This window comes from Cydia pomonella, chromosome 1 (assembly GCF_033807575.1).
Source record: "Cydia pomonella isolate Wapato2018A chromosome 1, ilCydPomo1, whole genome shotgun sequence".
Taxonomy (NCBI): domain Eukaryota; kingdom Metazoa; phylum Arthropoda; class Insecta; order Lepidoptera; family Tortricidae; genus Cydia; species Cydia pomonella.
In genome coordinates, this window is record NC_084703.1 from 39,273,150 (window position 1) to 39,294,713 (window position 21,564).

Here is a 21,564-nt window from a genome sequence, read left to right on the forward strand (position 1 = left end):
TGAAGTTAGAGCTTGTAGGATTAGAAGCTTGGCTCTACATGAGATCTGATACATTTTTGACAGTGCGAGCCGTATGATTTCGTCTTGGCAACATTTTACATGAAAATGTTTTTGGTGGGTAATTTATTTTAAATACAGTCAACATCCCTTTAGTCGCCAAGTCACTTCCATGGGATCAAGAAACCGTGAAGCTCCACGATGAGACAGGTATTAATAAAGGTGAATCATTATTATAACCTTGAACTACCTTCTTATTGACATTTCCTCTTTACTAAAAAACGCTTACGTCTAACTTTTATTCGAATCGATATGTAGTTATTGTAGGTATAATTTTAAAGATAAAGACTGGCATAGCAAGGTTGATTGTGGTTCCGCCTTTGACAACTACATATCTTGGTTTTCGTAGTTGCGTGGAAATATAAATAAATACAGATAATATTATCCTCATTACTAAACAGCGCGGTAAGCTAATAGTGCGTGTATTGAGTAGTCTAGCACAATGTGGGACAAAATTGTGTTATTTGTTACAATATGTTTAGTAACTTTTTTTGTGAGAAAAATAATATCAGCAAGACCGAATAAAATTCAGTTTTATTCCTATTTTGCTTTTTTCTACGTAACAAGTTCTCTACTGGCATGTGTCATTTGGCCGTACTTCTTGTTAAGCCCGAAAAATGTAAGAAATGCAAAGTGAGTACACAAACATAAAACATATATTGCTTATATTCATGCCATTTAAATTTCGTTAGAAGAAAGCGAGTTATAATAGTTATAATAAACCATAACAGAATTATTAAATAAACCGATAAATAAACCGATTGATTTTTTCGACTGTTTGAACGATTATTAAAATATTAGTAGTACTTATTTACAATTTATATGAATGCACACGAATTTATTTGGTTTTATAAGAATTTTGACCAACTTATATTTAAATATTTCTATAATGTCGGTACCGCGCAATAAGTATGTTTTTGTTTAACCTTACTCTGTTCATCCACCTGATATCGTTCAGCAAACACAATCCAATTTTGATTCTAAATGTAAAACTTGAAGGTCGTTTTATGGCTAGGAACTGAAGTTAATGTAATTTTGTAGATTGTACTTTTTTAAGCGTCGCATTCTCTACATACGTTTGAGGTCTGTTCTAACCCTTTAGAATGGAACTCAAACACATTTAGACACGCACATTACCCCATTTGCTGAATTATTCGTGATGCATCTCTTTCGCTACCGACTTGCAAGAAAAAGAGTTGGAACCATAATGTATTTGAACAAATATCTTGCGGGTGAAGCGTTTAGTTAGAAGTAGTACCTAGTACCCAAATTTTGAAATAATTGTGGTCTGACTACTTTTTGCCACTTAGGTCATCAAATGACAATTAATGCATTTAAAAAAAGAATCTTTCCTGACAACGCTACTTCTACTACCTTTCTTACTGCCTCTCACGCTACTTGCGAATTATCTACTTTTCTTTTTAACCGTGAGTATTATGAGTCTGCCTGCTGGTCTAGTGTAGTAAATTATCACACAAAATAAAAATACGCTGCTGGACTTTATTCACTACAGTTTAATTTCATGTCCACAGTTTTTTCCCCAAGGATCTATGGTTATACGAGATACCTTATTTGCAATATAACCTCCATTGCGGGTGTTTATTGTACATTATATTAAAAACACAAAACGAAAGAATTCAAATAAAACAAAAAATATTGACATTGGCACACATAAAGAATTATCCCAAAAAACAACAACAGTCATACAGGTCACGCAAATCAGCCAATTCACCGATAGATTCAATTCAATTTAAAAGGCAGTACATGTACAATACCATCTAGTTGAGCTGTCAAAAATAGGTGAAGAATATCTTGCACCACTCATTATATTCATTTGTTTATTATATAGATAAATGGCATTCAAAAAATACCTTGGTTTTGATAACATTCCATATGGCGTCAGCAAATATAGAGCCGTTAAAAACAATATCTTAATTAGTAATTAGATAACAATTATAAACGTAATTAATAATTACATTTCAGGTTAGCCGCCAATATACTAAAGCATATAACAAAGGTATTAGACATAAAGTGGGAACTCCGGAACGGGGAGATCCTAACCGAAGACCGCGGAGCTGTGATAGTTTCTAATCATCAGTCTGCTTTTGACATCCTTGGTAAGAATATGTTACTTTACTATACATTGAAACTCTTGTAAGAATTAGATTTTTTCGTGTTTTTACACGTCTACAAAGTGGTAAGAGGATTTTCTTAATATTTTATATGGATTTTGTTCATTGTGTTGGGTTATAGTGCTATAATATTTTTTTTCTACATTAAAAATTATTTCCTTGATAAAATTTAACGTTAGTGGGTTTCAGAGCCAAGATAAAATATGCAAAAAACTCCCACTAAATGAATCAATAATAGCACATATAGTTGAAATTTTCCGAGATGTGTTGTCGGCACAAAGCCTAATCTGTTAATCAAAAGGCATTGTTTCTTTTATGCACGAATTTGATATAAGAGATAATTTTTAAGAAAAAAAACCGACTTAATGAGGGAGACCGGTGAAAGAAAGATTATTGTTGATTTTATATTTCGTACAATGAAATTAAAAAGACTGGGAAACTACCCGCAATAGGGTATTCGCCTATATTTAAAATAAATTATTTCACACCATGCATGAAATAATATTAAAATTGGCTATAAGTTTGCTTAAAAGAGTTGAGAAGTACCCTCAATTCCTCTTGGAATCCATTATCAAAACTCAAGCTTGACAAAAATATACCTTGAAAACCTAACTGCTTCACAAACATGCGAAGAGAAAAAAATGCCAAACGTAAACTATGTGGCGTTGAAGAGTTCCATTCTGTTCATCATCAGCAGTTCCGCTTCATCAAATATCACTTCTACAAATGTAAATGCTTGATTTGATGATGAAAATACTAAGATCAATATATATATATATGCCTTTAACATTTGAGGAGTTCCCTCGATGCCTCATGGACCCCATCGTCAGAACTCTAACTAGACAAAAATTTGTCTTAAAAATCTAATTTGCTTCACAAACACAGCGAAGAGGACAAATAATGGCCAAATGTGAACTATGCATCGTTGAAGAGTTCCATTCTGATCATCATCAGCAGTTCCACTTCATCAAATGTCACTTTTTAAATGTAAAAGCTTGATTTGTTGATGAAAATACAAAAATCACTATATGTATGCTCTTCACATTTGAAGAGTTCCCTCGATTCCTCAGGGATCCCATCATCAGAACTGAGTTTTGACAATAACGGGAGCAATCTGTATAGATTAAAGCAAAAAAAAATATTTTTTAAATCGGTTCAGAAATGACGGAGTTATGAAGTAACGAACATTAAAAAAAAACATACACACCGAATTCATAACCTCCTCCTTTTGAAATCTTGAAGTTGGTTAAAAAGGATCAGACCCGTTTAAAAGATAATTTTATCGTTCTACTATATGGTTCAAATTCATGTAACATTCGAGATAACATGTTTGGGTAATGTAGGACGATTGCCACCCAAAAAGTTGCATATTAGCTGATTCTGACCTCTTTCAATATTCCTATGACGCCAGTTAAAACAATCTTGCATGAATATTTATGCTTCTCTTCTTTCTTCCTCGCGTTGTCCCGGCATTTTGCCACGGCTCATGGGAGCCTGGGGTCCGCTAGACAACTAATCCCAAGATTTGGCGTAAGCACTAGTTTTTACGAAAGCGACTGCCATCTGACCTTCCAACCCAGAGGGTAAACTAATAACTAATCTCAATGGGTAACTTAAATCCCTACATCTTCACGCTTAAACCTCATCTGAACCGAAACAGATTATAATTTGCATGAAGATACGTTGAAGCCCCCGGGAAGGACAGTTGTAGGGTAGTTTTATCAATCATCATCATTATTCCACGCAGAAGCTAGTTTCATATAAAACCTCTGAAGACCTAAAAGCACCATACAGAAAATGTTTTGGGAAAATGAGCTGTGTGAAAGAGTTAAAGCATGCATTAAGACAAAGAGTGGTGGCCTAATTACTATTGTCTCCTCTATTCTAAAAACTTTCTGTTGGCCCTTCGTACATTTTATATTATTTTATTTGCTGTTATTATAGTTCGTTTTTTTAGCATTAGAAAAAAGGTAAGCGATCGTGACCTGTCTTTTAATTAAAATACACTTTTGAAAAATAATTTACATTCTTTTGCTTTAATTAGTAATATAAACAAATTTTGAGAATGCGTTTTTCAATAATTTTCAATCATAAGACACAAGAGTGTTTACCTTTTTTCTAATGCTAAGAAAATCGAACTATAGTGAGTTACGAATATTAACATAGTTTTTAGGTTTTAGCTTTCATAATACTAACGTGTATCTTGTTGTCTGAATAAATAGACGTTTATTATTATTATACCTAAGCCATATTTCTGGCTTCCCATGAACCCATCCCACCCGCATCATCTTATTCCTATTTGTCCTCAGCTAGTGTGAAAATAGGACTAAAAAACTCCACCTGTCAGCATTGGGTACAACTGAAAGATGATGTGGATGACGACTTTTATTATTATTTAAAATACAAATTTTTACTGTTTTTGTTAATTGTTACAGGTTTATTCAATGTGTGGGCGATAGTAGGTAAAATGACTGCTATAGCCAAAAAAGAAATATTTTATGTGTGGCCGTTTGGATTAGCAGCGTACTTTGCTGGGGTGGTCTTTATAGACCGCAGTAACGCAAAAAAATCATATGAGCAACTGAAGATCACCTCCGACGTTATGGTGAATAAGAAGGTAAACAGACTTTTTTCTGGCCGTAAATTAAGACCTACAGTCATTTGTAATTCTAACAGAAGTTTACATTACTATATTATTTAAAATTAAACCCAACTACGGTCTAAATAGTCTGTCACTAACGTCTATTATGAATTGCGATTAATTTATAATATCTGGAAGACCGAGCTTTGCTCGGAAAACACATGAAAACTAAAAAATGCGTGTTTTCCCAGAGATAAAACCTAGCTAGATCTATTTTCCCCATATAGCAAATTTCATCGAAATCGTTAGAGCCGTTTCCGAAATCCCCAAAATATATAAACTCTTTTTAACCCCTACTTTCCAAACCAGAACTTATCTTTACGAAACTTAACACGACAAAGTGGTACGTACTAGATTTTTTAAAGGAAAGATGTTTTTTTCTAATTTGTTTCTTAGATATTCGAGAATAGTACATTATGATAGAAGTGTGCTAAGTTGGTTGGGCGCAATAAGAAAGCCGATGTGGGTAATGACCAATGCACACGCGTTTTATACGACGTTTTTCAACACACTTGCGAGGAAAAAACAAAACTTATACATTTGTTTTTTTTTGTCAAAACAGTAAAAGTACAATTTTCAAAATGGTTGCTTAGAGTTTTAACATCGAATAATTGCACCAAAGCGTGCTGGGCTTGTAGGCACTTATTCGCCAGTTCATTGAAGTAAGCTACCAACACGTTTTCCAAGACAGGCTGGACGTTTTTGCTGATTTTCCATTGAATAAAAGTTTAATATGCCGCCAAATATTTTGAACCCGATTTTGAAGGTAAGGCTATCGTTCTCGGCTCTTGCCTCTGTTAGTATTAATAGCAGCGTTCTTAATTTTCAATGCTTCAAATGACATTTTCGTCAATATATAAACTAAAACCATGCAAAACTATTCCAATTGTATGACAAATACGGAAAATGGCTGGCGCGTTATTTTTTTTTTTACGCAGGATCCAATGCGCGCGCAAGGCAAGGCGCGAACGAAATCGACAAAGACACAATTAAAAAATGTTAAGATGCTAATATTTTCGTATTTCTATTCGACAGATAGAAAAATCGATGATTGATCAGATCAAATCGATAAAATATTATGCCTATTCAGTAATGAATACGAGATAATTTAATCTTTAAATTATGTTTGGTGTGGTAAAACCTCTTTGAACTAACATTTGAAACCAGATAGTTGGTTAAAAAAAATGAATAAAAATGAATTACTCGACCAAATTAAGAAGGCTCCGTTTCCATGCATATTATTAGCAATCAGTTAATATAATGAAAAAGCACGCGTGTTTAATATCTATGTTATGAGCCAATAATCGGTGGAATAACAACGTCGTTTGGAGCAAGTGTGTTGAAAAATTTATGAATGCAAAGTACACTTCATACTTATTAATAAGAAACATTAACTGTTCTTTGAAAACCTTACAAGAGTGAAGAACAAAAATAAAAGGCTTAATACCAACTCGTCAAAAATAGTCCGCACTTATCCCAACATACCTGTTAGAGTACTTGCTAACTCTAACATTTACTTGATAGATATCTTGATAGTAATGTGCTCGTACGAAAGCGTCATACGTAATACGTACACAAGGATGTGTGTAACAAAAATAGTGGCGATCCGGGCAAGTCATCCAAGACGGCCAAAAGGCCAAAAACTTATCTCATCAAAAAATGTTATCTTCTACTTCTAATTAGACCACGATACTGAATATGCCCTTAAGCGGATCCTGACTATTTTTGTTACATCCTGTATATGCATTATATTAATCTTTGAAATTTTATAATAGCACCATTCAAAGTTGTACAAATGGCGGACTTAGGGCCTGGCCGTTCATTACATAGTATGGCAAATAAAAAATAAAACTGAATTTACCTTCATTTATTTAATTCGCAAACAGTAATCATTTAGGGCATAATATTCAGTAAAATATATCTAATAATAATATAAATAAACGATATAAGAATATCTGATTTTCAGCCAGGGGCGATTTTACAATGGCATTTCGGCCAGGCTTTAAGGCAGATCATTGGGTCAAACAGAAACTTAGCACAGGATCATAGACATCGAGATAAAGTAGGAATCACAAATCAACAATAATAAATTGATTTATTATACACATACATATAAAAATACAATATGTACCTACATACATACATAAATAAATAAATGCATCCATAATTCCATATACGAGTATAATAGCATGCAGATCATTTATATTTAAATAAGTGGTTAGACCTTTGCCTCCGTCGAACCGTCAAGTTTACGTGTACGATTTACGTACTGCTATAAATAAAAAATGTAGGCATAGGTATTATTAATTAGGGGCTGCCACTGTGGTATCATTTTAATATCTTCTATTATCAGACTATCACTGTAGTTCCGGGTTTTTAGCTCAAAGTGCAGTCCCCGCCGCCGTAAAAAGGCATAAACCTTGGCAAGTTGGCTTGTACCGGTAGCCTGGGGAAACAACTTGTAAACTAGTTGTTTCCCCCCTATTTTTTCCTGTAACTATATACTCGTACTCTTTCATGCTTTCTTCCGGATAGCACTATACTTTTGAAATATGTTAGCGAAGGGAGGCATACTACGTAAACTTATTATAAACCAGTAAGTCTTTAAACAGTTTTAAATTTTAGGTAAAAATTTGGCTCTTCCCGGAAGGTACCAGAAACAAAGACTACACTAAAATGCTACCATTTAAGAAAGGAGCCTTCACAATGGCGATATCTGCACAAGTACCTATTATTCCTGTTGTGTTCTCTCCGTACTATTTCATAAACAGAAAAAAATATCTGTTTCAAAAAGGTATAGTATTAACTTACTTAACAAAACAGGATTTATTTATTAATTTGGCCAACCAATCGTCTTTTAGTTTCTGATCTTGAAGCCTTCTCATTGTCTATAATTTACAGGCTTTTATTTAACAAAATGTTGGTATGTAAGTAGTAAGTATAAATGTATGTTGCCTTCAAATTTTGCTAACCATTTTTCAACTAGGTACTATTTATATATACTCGATTGAGCTGAAATCCGGAATACTTATGAAATACCCGAGACAATGCAATACCTACTATAATGACATCGAGCTAATCATATTCATGATTGAAAATTGAGGTTGTTAAAGGAATTCTATTGTAAAACAACGCAAACGTATTAACTTTTGGTTTGTAGATGGATGTCGAATGAAAAGTACAGTTGGCGGTACAGTTTGTATGAAAGTGAAACTTATGACAGTTAACTTAATATATATTAAGTGATGAACTACACAGTTGTAGAAATATTTGTTGGATACTAATTCCAAGCTTTAATGATTTGACACATTTATAGTTAACAGATTTATTTTTATTAGGTCACATAGTCATGCAATGTCTAAAGCCTGTTACAACGAAGGGCATGACTTTGGACGACCTGCCCAAATTAATGGAGGAAGTGCGGAGTTCCATGGAGGCCACTTATGACCAGCTCGCTATTGAGGTGCTGGGTAATTTACCGAAGAATTACCAGCACACAACAGTTGGATAACAATTGCTTAATCAGACGTAATTCTACGTCCACTTCAGGTCTATAGTATATGGTAGCACAAGAAATTATTGTACCTATTGACTGTCCAAATTGCAGGAGTGGGTCACACAGGACAATTCAACACTAATCGCTTTAACCCGCGTTCAGGACAGAAATGTATTGATGTTAGCAGCACGTACTGATTTGTGTGAGCTATTTATTTGATCATAAACTGACTTGTGTACTATTAGTATATTTATTGAAGGAGGTGGTGTAGTACGGTGATTTAGATGAAAGAAAAAATATTAATGTATTGAGATAGTGTAAAATATTCATCCCACGGATGATAATGACGAAATTAGTTTTTATTATAAGTTGGTAAACCTATACGATTAAACGGTAGTTCAACTAAGGCTGTTGCTAAGAAGTTATTATTGTGAGCCACGTACCGGTAGAAGCCTTGGCTGCATGAAGCCGATTTGTATCATGTTACGTAAATAAAAATGTAATATGTAAACTAGTTTTAGACCTAACTCTAAGCTACCTTGTACTAGACATCACCGAGCTTCTTCTTTAACTGCCTGAGATAAGTAGTAAACCAATAGAAACGGTTTAAAAAAAAGCCTTTGTTTGGAATATAACCTTGCGAAACCTATAAAAAAATGCATTATTTACTTAATTTAATATATTTCAATATATTCGCTTTAAGAAAAGCAGATAAAATTTTACATTGTCTTAAACTTACATATCTAACATGGAAAGGTACCCAACTGTCCGGTTCCGATTTGATTTATATTTATATATGTTATAAAGTTGTCTAAAATAACAGACACGTATTTTTTTAGCTGCTCAAACTCAACCTATTTGGAGAAATTGTCCTCCAAAGTACTAGAAAATTACTAAATCTTCTAACTCCTATAGAAAGTGATGCTCAAGCAACTTGCTAGTTAATGGCTGGTTTGAGTATATGTTTGAGAGCAGGAAAAAATAATGAGCTGCTGAAACTATTTTTTTCTCTCAAACATACTTAAACAAGCCATTAAGTTGCAGGTTGCTTGCGCATCACTTTCTATAGGAGTTAGGACTTAGAATATTTAATACTACCTTTCCTTGTAAGTAATTTGTTAACACCTCCCTAGTATAAGTAATTAATAATAATTAACACCGAAGCTGCAACGGATTTTGCAAAAAACATCACATAAGTACGAGAAACCAGAATTTTTCTTACTTCCGCAGAAACGGAGGAAAGCTTAGTTTTGCTTATCTATTATCAGACTTCTTTTAAGTAGGTAGGTATATTTTTGAAATGTGATTTTTTGCGTCAGTTTACTGATCAGTTTTGATGGTCAAGAAAGTGATGACAATAATTAATGTTTTTACGACAACGCTAAACCATATACTTATATCTAGTATCCTGTTATTAAAGTTTTATTTCAATTTTATTACATTAATATAATTAATGTAATAAATAGGTAGTGCTTTTTATTACGAATTTAGGTGTTTATAACGTTCATATTTTGCTTTGTATCAAGTAGATATTTTAACGATTATTTTTTATAAAAGGTTAATTTATTCTACTGTAAGGCATTTATATAAACAAATATAGTCGCTAAGTTTAAAATTAAAACTTATTCCTTAGGTAATCTATTCTGCCCCTAAGGTAAATAGCAGTATATCAAATGAAAATAGTACCGTAAATCTGAAAGTTGCATTTTCAAAATAATGCGTTTTTCAGATATTGTCGTTTAGGGCAGTATTGTACATCAGTTAGGTCGTGTTGTGTCCTGCTACCCGCAAGTGTTACGTTGGTTATACGGTCATTTAATTAAATTCCATGGAGACTACCAAAGATCTGTCACTGTTATTGACTAACGTTCAAATTGGAAGTGACATTGTGATCAGCTGCTGACTGCTTTGCCATGGCAAAACTTGAGCAAACAGCCTTAACTAGGTAGTAAGCGGCAAGTTTAAATGCAAAAAGTGGTTTTTGCACTGTTTTATGGCATCGGCACGGACCTCATAATAAATCTTTTGCTAATCTCTTATATAAAGACGATAGTGGAGACCTCTAAAAGTTTTTAGATAATTATAACCAGGTAAACTTTATTAAAAAGCCATTTGTTTGACTGCTGAATATGGCTGCAGATTGAAAAACTCAAATCTAGAATCCTAGTCTATTTTGTCCTCATGGTATGGTCCAGTGTTATTTAACGGAGACACTGATTGTTATTTTTTTATTTCAAGTTCTATTTCCCATGTAAATGATATATCAGATGTGTGAGATGTGTATGATGTTCCTTTACTATGATGATTATGATGATGAGATCTATCGATTCTGATTACAGGAGAGTGCTATATGACTTATTAATAATTATCAAATTAAATACATTATTTATATTAAGCATTTCATACAGATTACAATGGTCCCTTAAACCATACAATTTAAATTTCAGGAGAAATTAAAAGTTAAAGTTTCATTTCGAGCCATATAACTTGTACGAAATGATAAAGACACTATCCGCAGTTAGTTCTAATTTTAACCAACTTATGCGCTGGGATCGCTTTACTTACCCCCACCATGCACTTCGCACGGTCCCAATAGCCAGGAAAGCATAGATTTAAAAAAATTATATTTTGCCCAATCCCATTATAGGAGCTGTAAAACTGCATACCTCCTATGATGGGACAATCTTATAATATACAATGATGCTTGCCATGCCGTAATTTCATGTTTTAAGAATACATAAGTAAAATGTAGTTAACAAACAAATGAAATATTTTAAAATTTCACGTCTGTGACAGTGTGGTATGATAGTCAGCAGCATTACTCCAGCATTATTGTAACGCGACATTAATGCTGGCCGCATTTCTGAGGCAGCAATGCAGTTGGCAGTCATGTCGCGCTGCAATACTGCTGCAGTAATGCTCGTGCAGTGTGAATACGAACGGTACCTTAAGGTCTTGTTTTGACGTCGCGCACACACGCATGGGATTTTAGCTACATTGCGGACTATTAAGGATATATGTAGTACATTGAAATCTGCCGACCGATCAAATACCGCAATGTAATGAATCTCGTATGCGACTTCTCTCATAGTCTAAATGAGCCCTAATATATTGATCTGTTGAATTAAAAACATTTATATCGATGTTCCCTATTTTCATTCTAATATTTATTTTCATACTCATGTCCAATTATAGGGGACCTATCACTGGTTCCTTTCCATTACCGGGGTTCCATCACTAAGGCTTTGTGGTCCATGACTGGAGATAAAAAACATAGTTTTTATTTGTTGAATATGTGGAAACGAATTGCAGTATCTTTTGTACAATACGCCTGAAACATACAAGACGGTTAGGACGTTCAACTTTTAACACGCTAAGGAGTAGAATTTTTACATGTATCAGGAAAATGTCACAAATGCTACAAATTTGCTCTTAAATGTCCCAGCCCCTCTATTAGTGCATTCACAGCAAAATTTCCCGGCATAAATTTAGATCCAGTTGGACAACTTAAAATAATAAACGGATATCTAGATGTCGTAATGAGTAATACCGATAGACCTTAAAACCTCATATCGAAAACTTGAACGGTTTGATAGGCACCTCGAAGTTTCTTTGTAGGCAGAGTGATATGATAACGGCTAAAGAACATGTTTCAACCTCTCGACACAAGGTATAATGATATTATTAGAAATTATGAATCCATTTCTCACTTGATTACGAGCATCCAAAAGATTTGCTTAATTTTTGGCTTTTGCACTGTTTTTAAACATTCATTTGGCACAACGGATCAGGATGATGCAAGTATGTATAACGACGCCATTTTAAGTCTCGAAAATCACCAAAAGGATTTAGCAAATTTAATAAAAAATAACATATTAGTAACTTCAACGACCTTAAAATCCCATACAGAATTTATTAACAAATGAATTGTCGACGAGCAAAGATTGAATGACGCCGTTAACTTACCGTTTCTGTTAAAAACCTAACTGTAATTTGTAATAGCTTAGAAATATAGGTAAGGTTGAATATTTTAGAATTACTAAGTATAATACAGAATAATCTTTTGGCCCTGTCCTTCAAATTAGAAGCCATAATTAACGCCAAACATTAATTATGTCTTCTAATTTGAAGGAAAAATTAACAACATTGTTTTCCTATTAAAAATACCATTGGTTTATTCTCAGGATTATAATATTTATCATAGCATGTCTTTTCACATACCACGGTAACATAACATCGCCCACTTACGCGATGATTTTGCCCACTGTTAGTTACTTGGCAATAAGTAGAGATAAAGCACGCTATTGCAAGTTAGAGCGTTTAAGTAGGTATAATAGTTGTAAGATACTTATTATCTTATTAATAACTTGTATATTTGTAATGTTGACCAAATTTATTCCACTACGTCATCAGTGTCATCACTCATTTGTGAAACCGAAATTGCGACAAAATTGTTATCTTTTGAGCCTGATGATTGTAAGTAAGTAAGTAAGTAAATATTCTTTATTGCACCAACAATTATACATTTTACATACATGTAAAACTACAAATGAATTTTAAAGGAAAATAGAACCAGGTAACAACAGGCGGTCTTATCGGTAAAACTAAGCTTTTGCATGGAAACATAGAAATTTGGCATGAACTTAGTAATAAATGTAATAATAAATGGATTTACATAATTTCTCAGAAAACGAAATGAATGTCAAAATAATTCTAGTATTTACGAAACCGACACTCAAAATACTGGGTTGTTAACCATACCTAATATATATATAAATATACAACAAGAGTGTAGATTTGAATATAAAGCCTATTTTTTCAGATTTCAATCTAATTTAAAACAAATGTTGCAATTATAATAAACTGAAGAATTTTCAATTAGATTTTCCACCTGTAAACCTAAATACATTAAGTCTTAATTCAGTTAAGGATAATAATTATCAAATTATAAAAGATATGGACAAAATTATAAAAAACCCATATCTTCTTATATTGTAATTATTATACTATTCCAGCTCTGTAATTATTATAAGCAATGTAGTGTTATATTTCTTTAATAAGATAATGACAAATAAATATAATAAGGGGCGTCTCCTCCTATTCCCGAAACCCGGAACATCTTCCATATCCAATCATTCCGAAGTTAAACCTCCCCGCACCAGCTCCCATACCGAGATTCCGCTCATCATAAACTTCACTCCTCCAGAGTAGAAGTTTATTTCCACCCCCGGGAGATGTTATGATTCCTCCCTGTACCCTAAAAAGCTGACCTAGCAGTATCATCAGCACATCACCTCCCTTCCCCCTTTTCTATATAGGAAGCCTAACTCCTGTCCGCAGTCAGTTCCCTACCGACTTTCGAGCTCGCCGCGTATTACTATCCCTGTGGTCGCTCTGGCCTTCGAGGCCACCCAAGGCCATGTTGTATTAATATAAGTTAGTCAAGTGTAAAAAATAATGTTTTTTTTTTTTTTAATGGCCTTTGCGGTTCCATTTAACAGTACGAAAGCATACTTTTCGAAGCTTAAAATAAAACGCTTCGCTAGCGCTTCGAGCTCGCTCGATCAATAAGATAGCAAGTATAATTAATTATCTAATAATTGTGACGTTCTTGTAGTTTTTGGTCTGTTGCCGTTATCATAATGTAAGTAACGCCTACGTCTCCTAGCAAGGCAGGGCAGGCAAGGCCTATCTCGTCATTCCTATTATTTACGTACTTGCTACGGCATCCAGATTACTTTCGGTGGCAGAATGATCCGCAATCATAGAAGCGTAAAGCTTCTCGGCTCTGGCATTAGACCCAGGGCTGCCAGATCGTATAAATCGATACAAATTAAATATAATCGCACTGATTATTATATCTATTATGTATAGGTAGTCATTCAGTGCGAATACGAAAAAACACGGATGTTTTTATTTCACGAAGGGATTAACAGAGACGGATTGGGGGATTGCCAACTTGATAATAAGATACAGTAACGATTTGAATGGTTTCTCTCTTTAAACTCTGACACTGAAACTGTTTGGTGTTCTAGGTAGGTACATGATGGATGTTTGTTCCTCGTAATCTGTGAGATGTGTTTTACTTTTTTTTATTCATATAAATTGAAGTTTGACACCGATTCAGGGACGAATCATGTTGTCACTTTCTAATATATGACACTATCCCTTTCGGCTAATTAGGGTTGTCAAAATTGAAGTTATAATCTTATCTGTGGTTGTGCACGTAGAGGGACGTCTAGTTGTGCCAACCCTAATAATTGCTCGGAGCAATTCTGAGCCAAGAGCGCCAGAAAGGTAGAGTGACACCCCACTGGTATAAGATTGAAATGAAATAAATAAAAATAATAAGCACAGCAAGCTTGTGCCAGACTCGCGCCTCGAGAATGTTGAAAGTCCGACTCACGTTTGACCAGTTATATTACTTGTTGTTACGCAGTATATAGTCTAGTCAAGCGTTAGTCGCCGAGTAAGCGTTGGTGGCTTACGTATTTAGGTAAGCGTGCGACTTTCATCCCGGAGGTCGCGGGTTAAACCCCGGCCCCTGCCAGTGAGTTATACGGAAACCGGACTAACCCCAATGAGGTCTAGTTATCCTCTGGGTTGAAAGGTCAGATGGCAGTCGCTTTCGTAAAAACTAGTGCCAACGCCAATTCTTGGGATTAGCCAAGCGGACCCCAGGCCCTAATGAGCCGTGGCAAAAAGCTCGGATAATGTGAGATACAGTCCGGTCGACAAGTTCAAAATGGTGAAAAATAGATAAAATGCTCCTAAATATACGTGTGGCGTGTGGTACATTCAGCATCAAAAGTAGCGAATGAAAAAACACGCCAAATGTAGATCATTTTCTAAAATTCGCGTTCAAAAATATATCTTTTACAGTCTTAGTTGTTCTATACTAAAGACATCACTTTTTGTTAAGCTGTTACAGAATGTTAGATACTTATGAAGCGTTATTTGATCCGCTACTTTTGATGCTGACTCTACCTCATTAGACTTATAATAATGTCAAGAAAAATATATTCGAAACGTTCACGTGAAAAAAATGCTCAAGTTTTAAAAGAAATAAACACGAAAAAAATGATATTTCGTTGTTGGCCAATATTAAACTATAAAAATTATAATAGTTTATCTTTCAAGAGGAAATTTCCTGTAAAAACATCTAGGTACTCTAACTCTCTGAAAATACCCCTTCGCGTCTCATTTTCGTGATGCGGCGTGAATAAGCGAGTAGGTAACATTAAAAATATTATTTAATAAAACCGGCCAAGAGCATGTCGGGCCACGCTCAGTGTAGGGTTCCGTAGTTACTCTTCCGTCACAATAAGCTAAACTGGAGCTTAAAGTATAGTAAATTGTTAACCAAGGGATGAAACGGTACCTTTCACGCGACTTAAACAAATAGGCAAATTTGCATAATCAGTACCTAAAGTAAGTCTTTTTATTATGGGAGAAACTTTTTGCGATAACTCAAAAACAGCTAAACTGATCATGTCCGCTATAGTTTTCATTTAATGTCTTTCTTAAGCTCTACTTCCACGATTTTTTTCTTTTTTTTGGACCTATGTTTCAAAAGCTAGAGGGGGGGGGGACATTTTTTTTCTCTTTCGGAGCGATTATCTCCGAATATATTCACTTTATCATAAAATGTTTGTTGAAGACCCCCATTAGTTTTGAAAGACCTTTTCAACGATACCCCACACTATAGGGTTGAAGCAAAAAAAAAATTCACCCCCACTTTACGTGTAAGGGAGGTACCCTCAAAAAAATTAAATTTTTATATTTTATTGTACGACTTTGTCGGCTTTATTAATTTATATATTCATGCCGAATTTCAGCTTTCTAGCACTAACCACAGAGCAAAGCCTCGGACAGACAGACAGACAGACAGACGGACATGGCGAAACTATAAGGGTTCCTAGTTGACTACGGCACCCTAAAAAGGTACCTATTCAATCAATGGATCTTTATTGATTGAATAGGTATATACACCGTGTTTTTTTTGATTTGCGTTAATTTCAAGGGTGCATTCCTGAGCTTAAATTAAGTAACTTTCTCAAAGACACCGGTATTCCAATTAACTCCATTTCGGAGATAATCAATATTATATTTTTATCTTACAAAGCTCTTACGAGTGTGTACACTTACCGTAGGACCCGTTCACATATTGATTAGTGTTTAGTACGGGTTAATTGGGACCGTGCGAAGTGCGTGGTGGAGGTAAGTAAAGCGATCCCAGCGCATAAGGTGGTAAAAATATGAACTAACTGCGGATACTATATGGCTCGAAATGAAACTTTGATTTACGATTACTCCTGAAATATTCATTTAAATTGTATGGTGTAAGGGACCATTGTAATCTGTATGAAATGCTTAATATAACTAACGTATTTATTTTGATAATTGTTAATAATTTATCCATGTAAATAGCTTTGCAAATGCCACATATTACGTGATCTTTTTCTAGAAGTTAAGAATGGATATAGTAAGTTATCCTTAAAAGATAGACATTTCACATCGCGGACTTTTTTGTAGACCTATGAATGAGAAACAACTCCACCATACATTTTGTTGTTATAGCTCAAACGGATTAGGCAGCGTTTTCGATTAAAGCTCCTAGCCAGCGTGATTTTTCCCGACAACATCGTTATATTTCAAACAATTTACACAAAACCTTAACAAGTTATATACTTAAGCCTTCCTCAAGAATCACTCTATTGATAGATGAAAGTCGTATGAAAATCCGTTCAGTAGTTTTTAGTTTTGGAGTAGTTTTATAAGATGTAGTGAATTGACGTTTTCCCCTAGAATTGCGGACACTAGGTTGCGTGACAGTCGTGCACGCTCCCAATACATTTTCTACTAAACGTATGTACTATCTCGGACAATCGATGTTCGAAATGACATTGACATGTCACAGTTTTCAATTGTTTGATTGAGATAAATGTAATGCCCGTGCAACAACAACGCTATGCAACATTTAATTACATTTTATAACAAAAAAAAAAATTTAAAAATATTTTTTTTTTTTTGGAAAATTAACTATGTCATGTAGTTTCCTTAAACGTACTTACCAATATCCCGAAGTTAACGAAATTCAATAAAAACACGGTGTATACCTATTCAATATTAAGAATTTGAAAATTATGGTGTATTTATTTTAAGCATGTTAAAGAATGTACTAAGTACTTACTTATCTTAAAATATATTTTTCAACAAGTTATGCAAAAACAAGTGTTAAGTAAACGTCATAATTTCATAGAAGTTTGACGTTTAAAATAACACTTGCACTGTCTGGGCTGTCAACATCGCTGCTAACTTATCTTGGTCTAACCCTAACACATGTTTCTTGAACTTACGTCTTTATTGTAAACTAAAAAAAGGTTAAAATAATTGGTGTAAAAATAGTTTGCCTCGTGGAAATCACGTTATAAAATTTTGTGGCGTCAAAGAAAATATCGAATGCATTCACGTATCCTTGGTAATGAAGGTTAGAAAACCCAGTAGATAAGTTTAAGTAAGTATAATTTTTTCGAACTTGAATTATCTAGTAGGGTAAGTACAGTGAGTAGGTACCTATTCACTAAGTCTCAGGCGACAGGCGATGCCGCTTGGCAAGATTGTTCCTTATTTGGTCAAACAAAGCTGGGCGGCCTACCGCGTAAACCGAAATTCGCAAATTGTGGGGATCATTCTCTTTTACTCTCACTAAGACGTAATTAGAGTGACAAAGAAAAATGCCCGCAATTGATGAACTTCAATTTTCGCGGTTATAGCCCAGAGGGCCTACCGCAATCCACGTTCGACGTGTTGTCTCTCTCTAGCACTTGTAAATTCGTATGTAAGTGTGACAGGGAGGCAACACGTCGAACGTGGTTCGCGGTAGGCCCTCTGATTTGGCTCGGTAGCCACGAGATCGTACCGTGCGTACCTAAAAGTGCGGGTCTAAATTTCTTCCTGGTCTTAGCAACTAGGTCAAGTTATAGATATATCATTTTTATATAATTAAGGAACAAAAAACTATAAACTTTGAAAGGCTTTATCTCGGAAACTTGACGCAAACGCTAACCCCCTTATTCATAAACGTGTACTAAAGTTACGATGGCGCTAATATCCTTTGTCCCTTTCCATCATACCAATACGTCGGAAAGGGACAAACGATTATTAGCGCGAACGTAACTTTAGTACACGTTTATGAATAAGGGGGTAAATGTATAAAGTTACTATATTATAAATCAGTATGCATTATACTTTTTACAGTACATTTCGATGCTAGTGCGGAAAGTATGTCATTACTTCACGAGTACTGAGATATCTTTCTACGAGCCGTAGGCGAGTGGCAAAACTCGGGACGAGTATTGAACGACGTTTTTTAATACAGTTGTGAAAAAATAAGAAAAACATCAATTTTATTGTTTTTTATGCATGTTCTATAAGACAGAAACAATTGTAAATAAGTATAAAACATTGTACTATTATTACCTTAGCTAAAGGCTAGTATATAATATATATATATATATATAATACTATTATCACCTAAGTATATTTATTTATAATTATTTGTGTAGGTATCGTATATTTAAATTGTATAAAAACAATACTTATCGAATGTTAATTTCCTTTGGAAACTTAAAAAAACAAATATGCTTGCAGTAAGAAAAAACGCCTCTTTTATGGCAGGCGTTTTTGGCTTAAAGGACTCGCATTCAGGCCATAATTATTTAAAAAAATAAATTACAGGCGCTTCGGCAGTTATTCCAAACGTAGTGATTATATTCTCTTTGGTTATTCCGTTCCGTTTCAGACAACTTATTCAGAACGGTTTTTCAATATTCAATATTAAAATATAAACGTGTTATAATGATGAAGAGGTATGTAATACAATATAAAATATGTATATTTTTATTATTCTTTCATTAACAGTAGGCTTTTATGTTCATTACGAATTTTAAAACATACTAAAAGAAAGGAAGTTTGAAAAGCACTAATTCGCGAAAACCAACTTTCCGCACGCTAAACAGCTACGTAAAGTAGTACTTTTTGAGCAACTCTATTAAAAATAAACTTACGCGTTGTAGCTTGTAGTCAGTCATGGCATCTTAGAAAATCTCCACAATCACTTACCTACTATTCACTAGGTAGTTACCAGCAACATTCACTGATCACCAGACACCTTGATTCGGCACAAAACTAAAATACCAAATCGAATGCTACAAAACTTCCTCGTTTAAAATATGGTCTCCATCATGCCTCCATCAAATCTATCATGAGTCATGATTTTGCCAATGCCAAGTGTGATTGTATGTAGAGCATGACGTTTTTCGGTAGTTGCTTTTTAGTAAAGAGATAGCTGGATTTTACTAAAAGCCACGATGGATTGCCGGGTGCTGATTGAAACTTGGTTAAACGCGTTACGAGATTAGTTCTTCATTAGCTGCACACTTCCACGATAGCTCACTGCATAATAAGCTATTAATATTACTACACTTTAAACAACATTAATGAGCAAAAAACAAAATAAATATTCTTCCCCATTTCAATCTCAACGACAACCACAACCTGTTCAAACCTACAAGAGAAGACAATGAATGATATGTCTCTGTCGTGACAAGTGTGACAACGGAAAAAGAAGTTAACCATGAAGGTATACGTCCGTGAAGTTAACTAAAATACTCTTTTATTACAAATTTAAATTGCGTAATGAAGGTATCTTACGGGCAAGCCCACTTTGTCAGTAAAATAAGGCGAGAAATTCAAAATGTGTATTGGAGCGACGTACCTATCTTAAGTTCGAATCGGGCCGATAGTACGCTGCAGAGATAACTAATGACCATACTTAGACGAGATAAATAAGATGACCATACGATATAATATTATAAACCAGTTTCTATGCAGAGGGCCTACCGCGAACCACGTTCGACGTCTTGCCTCCCTATCACACTTCCGTACAAATTTACAAGTGTGACAGAGAGGCAACACGTGGAACGTGGTTCGCGGTAGGCCCTCTGCATAGAAACTTGTTTATAATATTATTTCGTCGTGGTTCTTTACGTTCAATTCTTACTATTTGCTAAAAATTGGAGTCGATATTCAAACTAGTAATAAATAATTAAACAAAAATCAACCTTATTGTTGTATCAATATGGTTCAATATGAATATGACCTTGTGGTGGTAATTAATTACTGAATTTTGCTTGTACACGATACATTCTACTGGAAATTTGATGCCTTAAGAGTCAATTACATCCACACCATCAGGCCTGATATCGACCAGATTTCGAGCCCGAGAAAGAATATTTTTCCGTTTCACCAAATATCAGCACATCGTTTACAATATTTGAACATTGAGGTATAAGTACTAGAGTCGGCATCTCTAACAAAATGATTCCGCACCTCATTGAAGTGCCGGCACTTCATTGCGTTCAGTACATCTCCGACGTCTCCGACGTCTTCGACTACTGGCGAGATGATGGCATGTAAAGAAAATAAAAAAAAATAAAAATTGCTCTTATGCGTTATGAAAATGTATTCTAATAATATCTAGAAACATAATAAAAGCAATATAATAACAATCCACTGCGAAAAAACTTTTGTTTTAAGCTCATTTAGATTATTTTGAAACGTCATTTTAAACACTCCCGGTGGTACGCCATTTTCTTTGGCGCATAGATTACATTTCGCAGATGTAACACGGAGGTACCTTATTGGTTGCAGAATATATACGCAATAATGATATATTAATTGGACTTTATGTTTGTAACTCATTCTATTGGATAATGTATTCCTGGTACCCCGCGATACAAGCAAAGCCTAGTGCGGAGAGTCGGAGACCCCTGCCACATTCGGTAATTTGAATTTCTGGAAATAAAGATTTATTTTATTATTTGTTTATTATTATTAATTGTTATTTTGTAATTTTTTCAAGTATTTTAATTATATTTAAAGAATATATGAAGTTATAAGCGCGATTTGATACAGGTCAAGAGAGTCAGGTGAGTACAAGAGTCAAATACAATTGGTTTTATGACTATTTTTATAAATTTGATTATCGCCTATGTCACAAAAATTAAAAACTATCATTACACTTAAATGGATATAAATACATTTTATCTAGATTCTTTACAGTACGTATTTAGGCAGAAAATGAATAGTTGCCATAGCAGTTTCGCCTCTGACTAGCCATTATTTTTAAGTTTAGTGACAGACGTCAAACGCTGAAAATGGCGGACCTAAGTTGT

At 34.3% G+C, this 21,564-nt stretch overlaps 1 protein-coding gene across 1 annotated transcript; it reads left to right on the forward strand.

Annotated features, from left to right (window-relative positions):
- Nucleotides 1-314: 314 nt before the first annotated feature.
- Nucleotides 315-21,209, forward strand: LOC133522812 (1-acyl-sn-glycerol-3-phosphate acyltransferase alpha-like). Its single transcript, XM_061858275.1, has 5 exons — nt 315-690; nt 2,041-2,174; nt 4,625-4,806; nt 7,456-7,624; nt 8,169-21,209. Exons 1-5 carry the CDS (start codon nt 500-502, stop codon nt 8,339-8,341), a joined length of 849 nt encoding a protein of 282 aa, XP_061714259.1. The 5' UTR covers nt 315-499; the 3' UTR covers nt 8,342-21,209.
- The last annotated feature ends 355 nt before the right edge of the window (nt 21,210-21,564 follow it).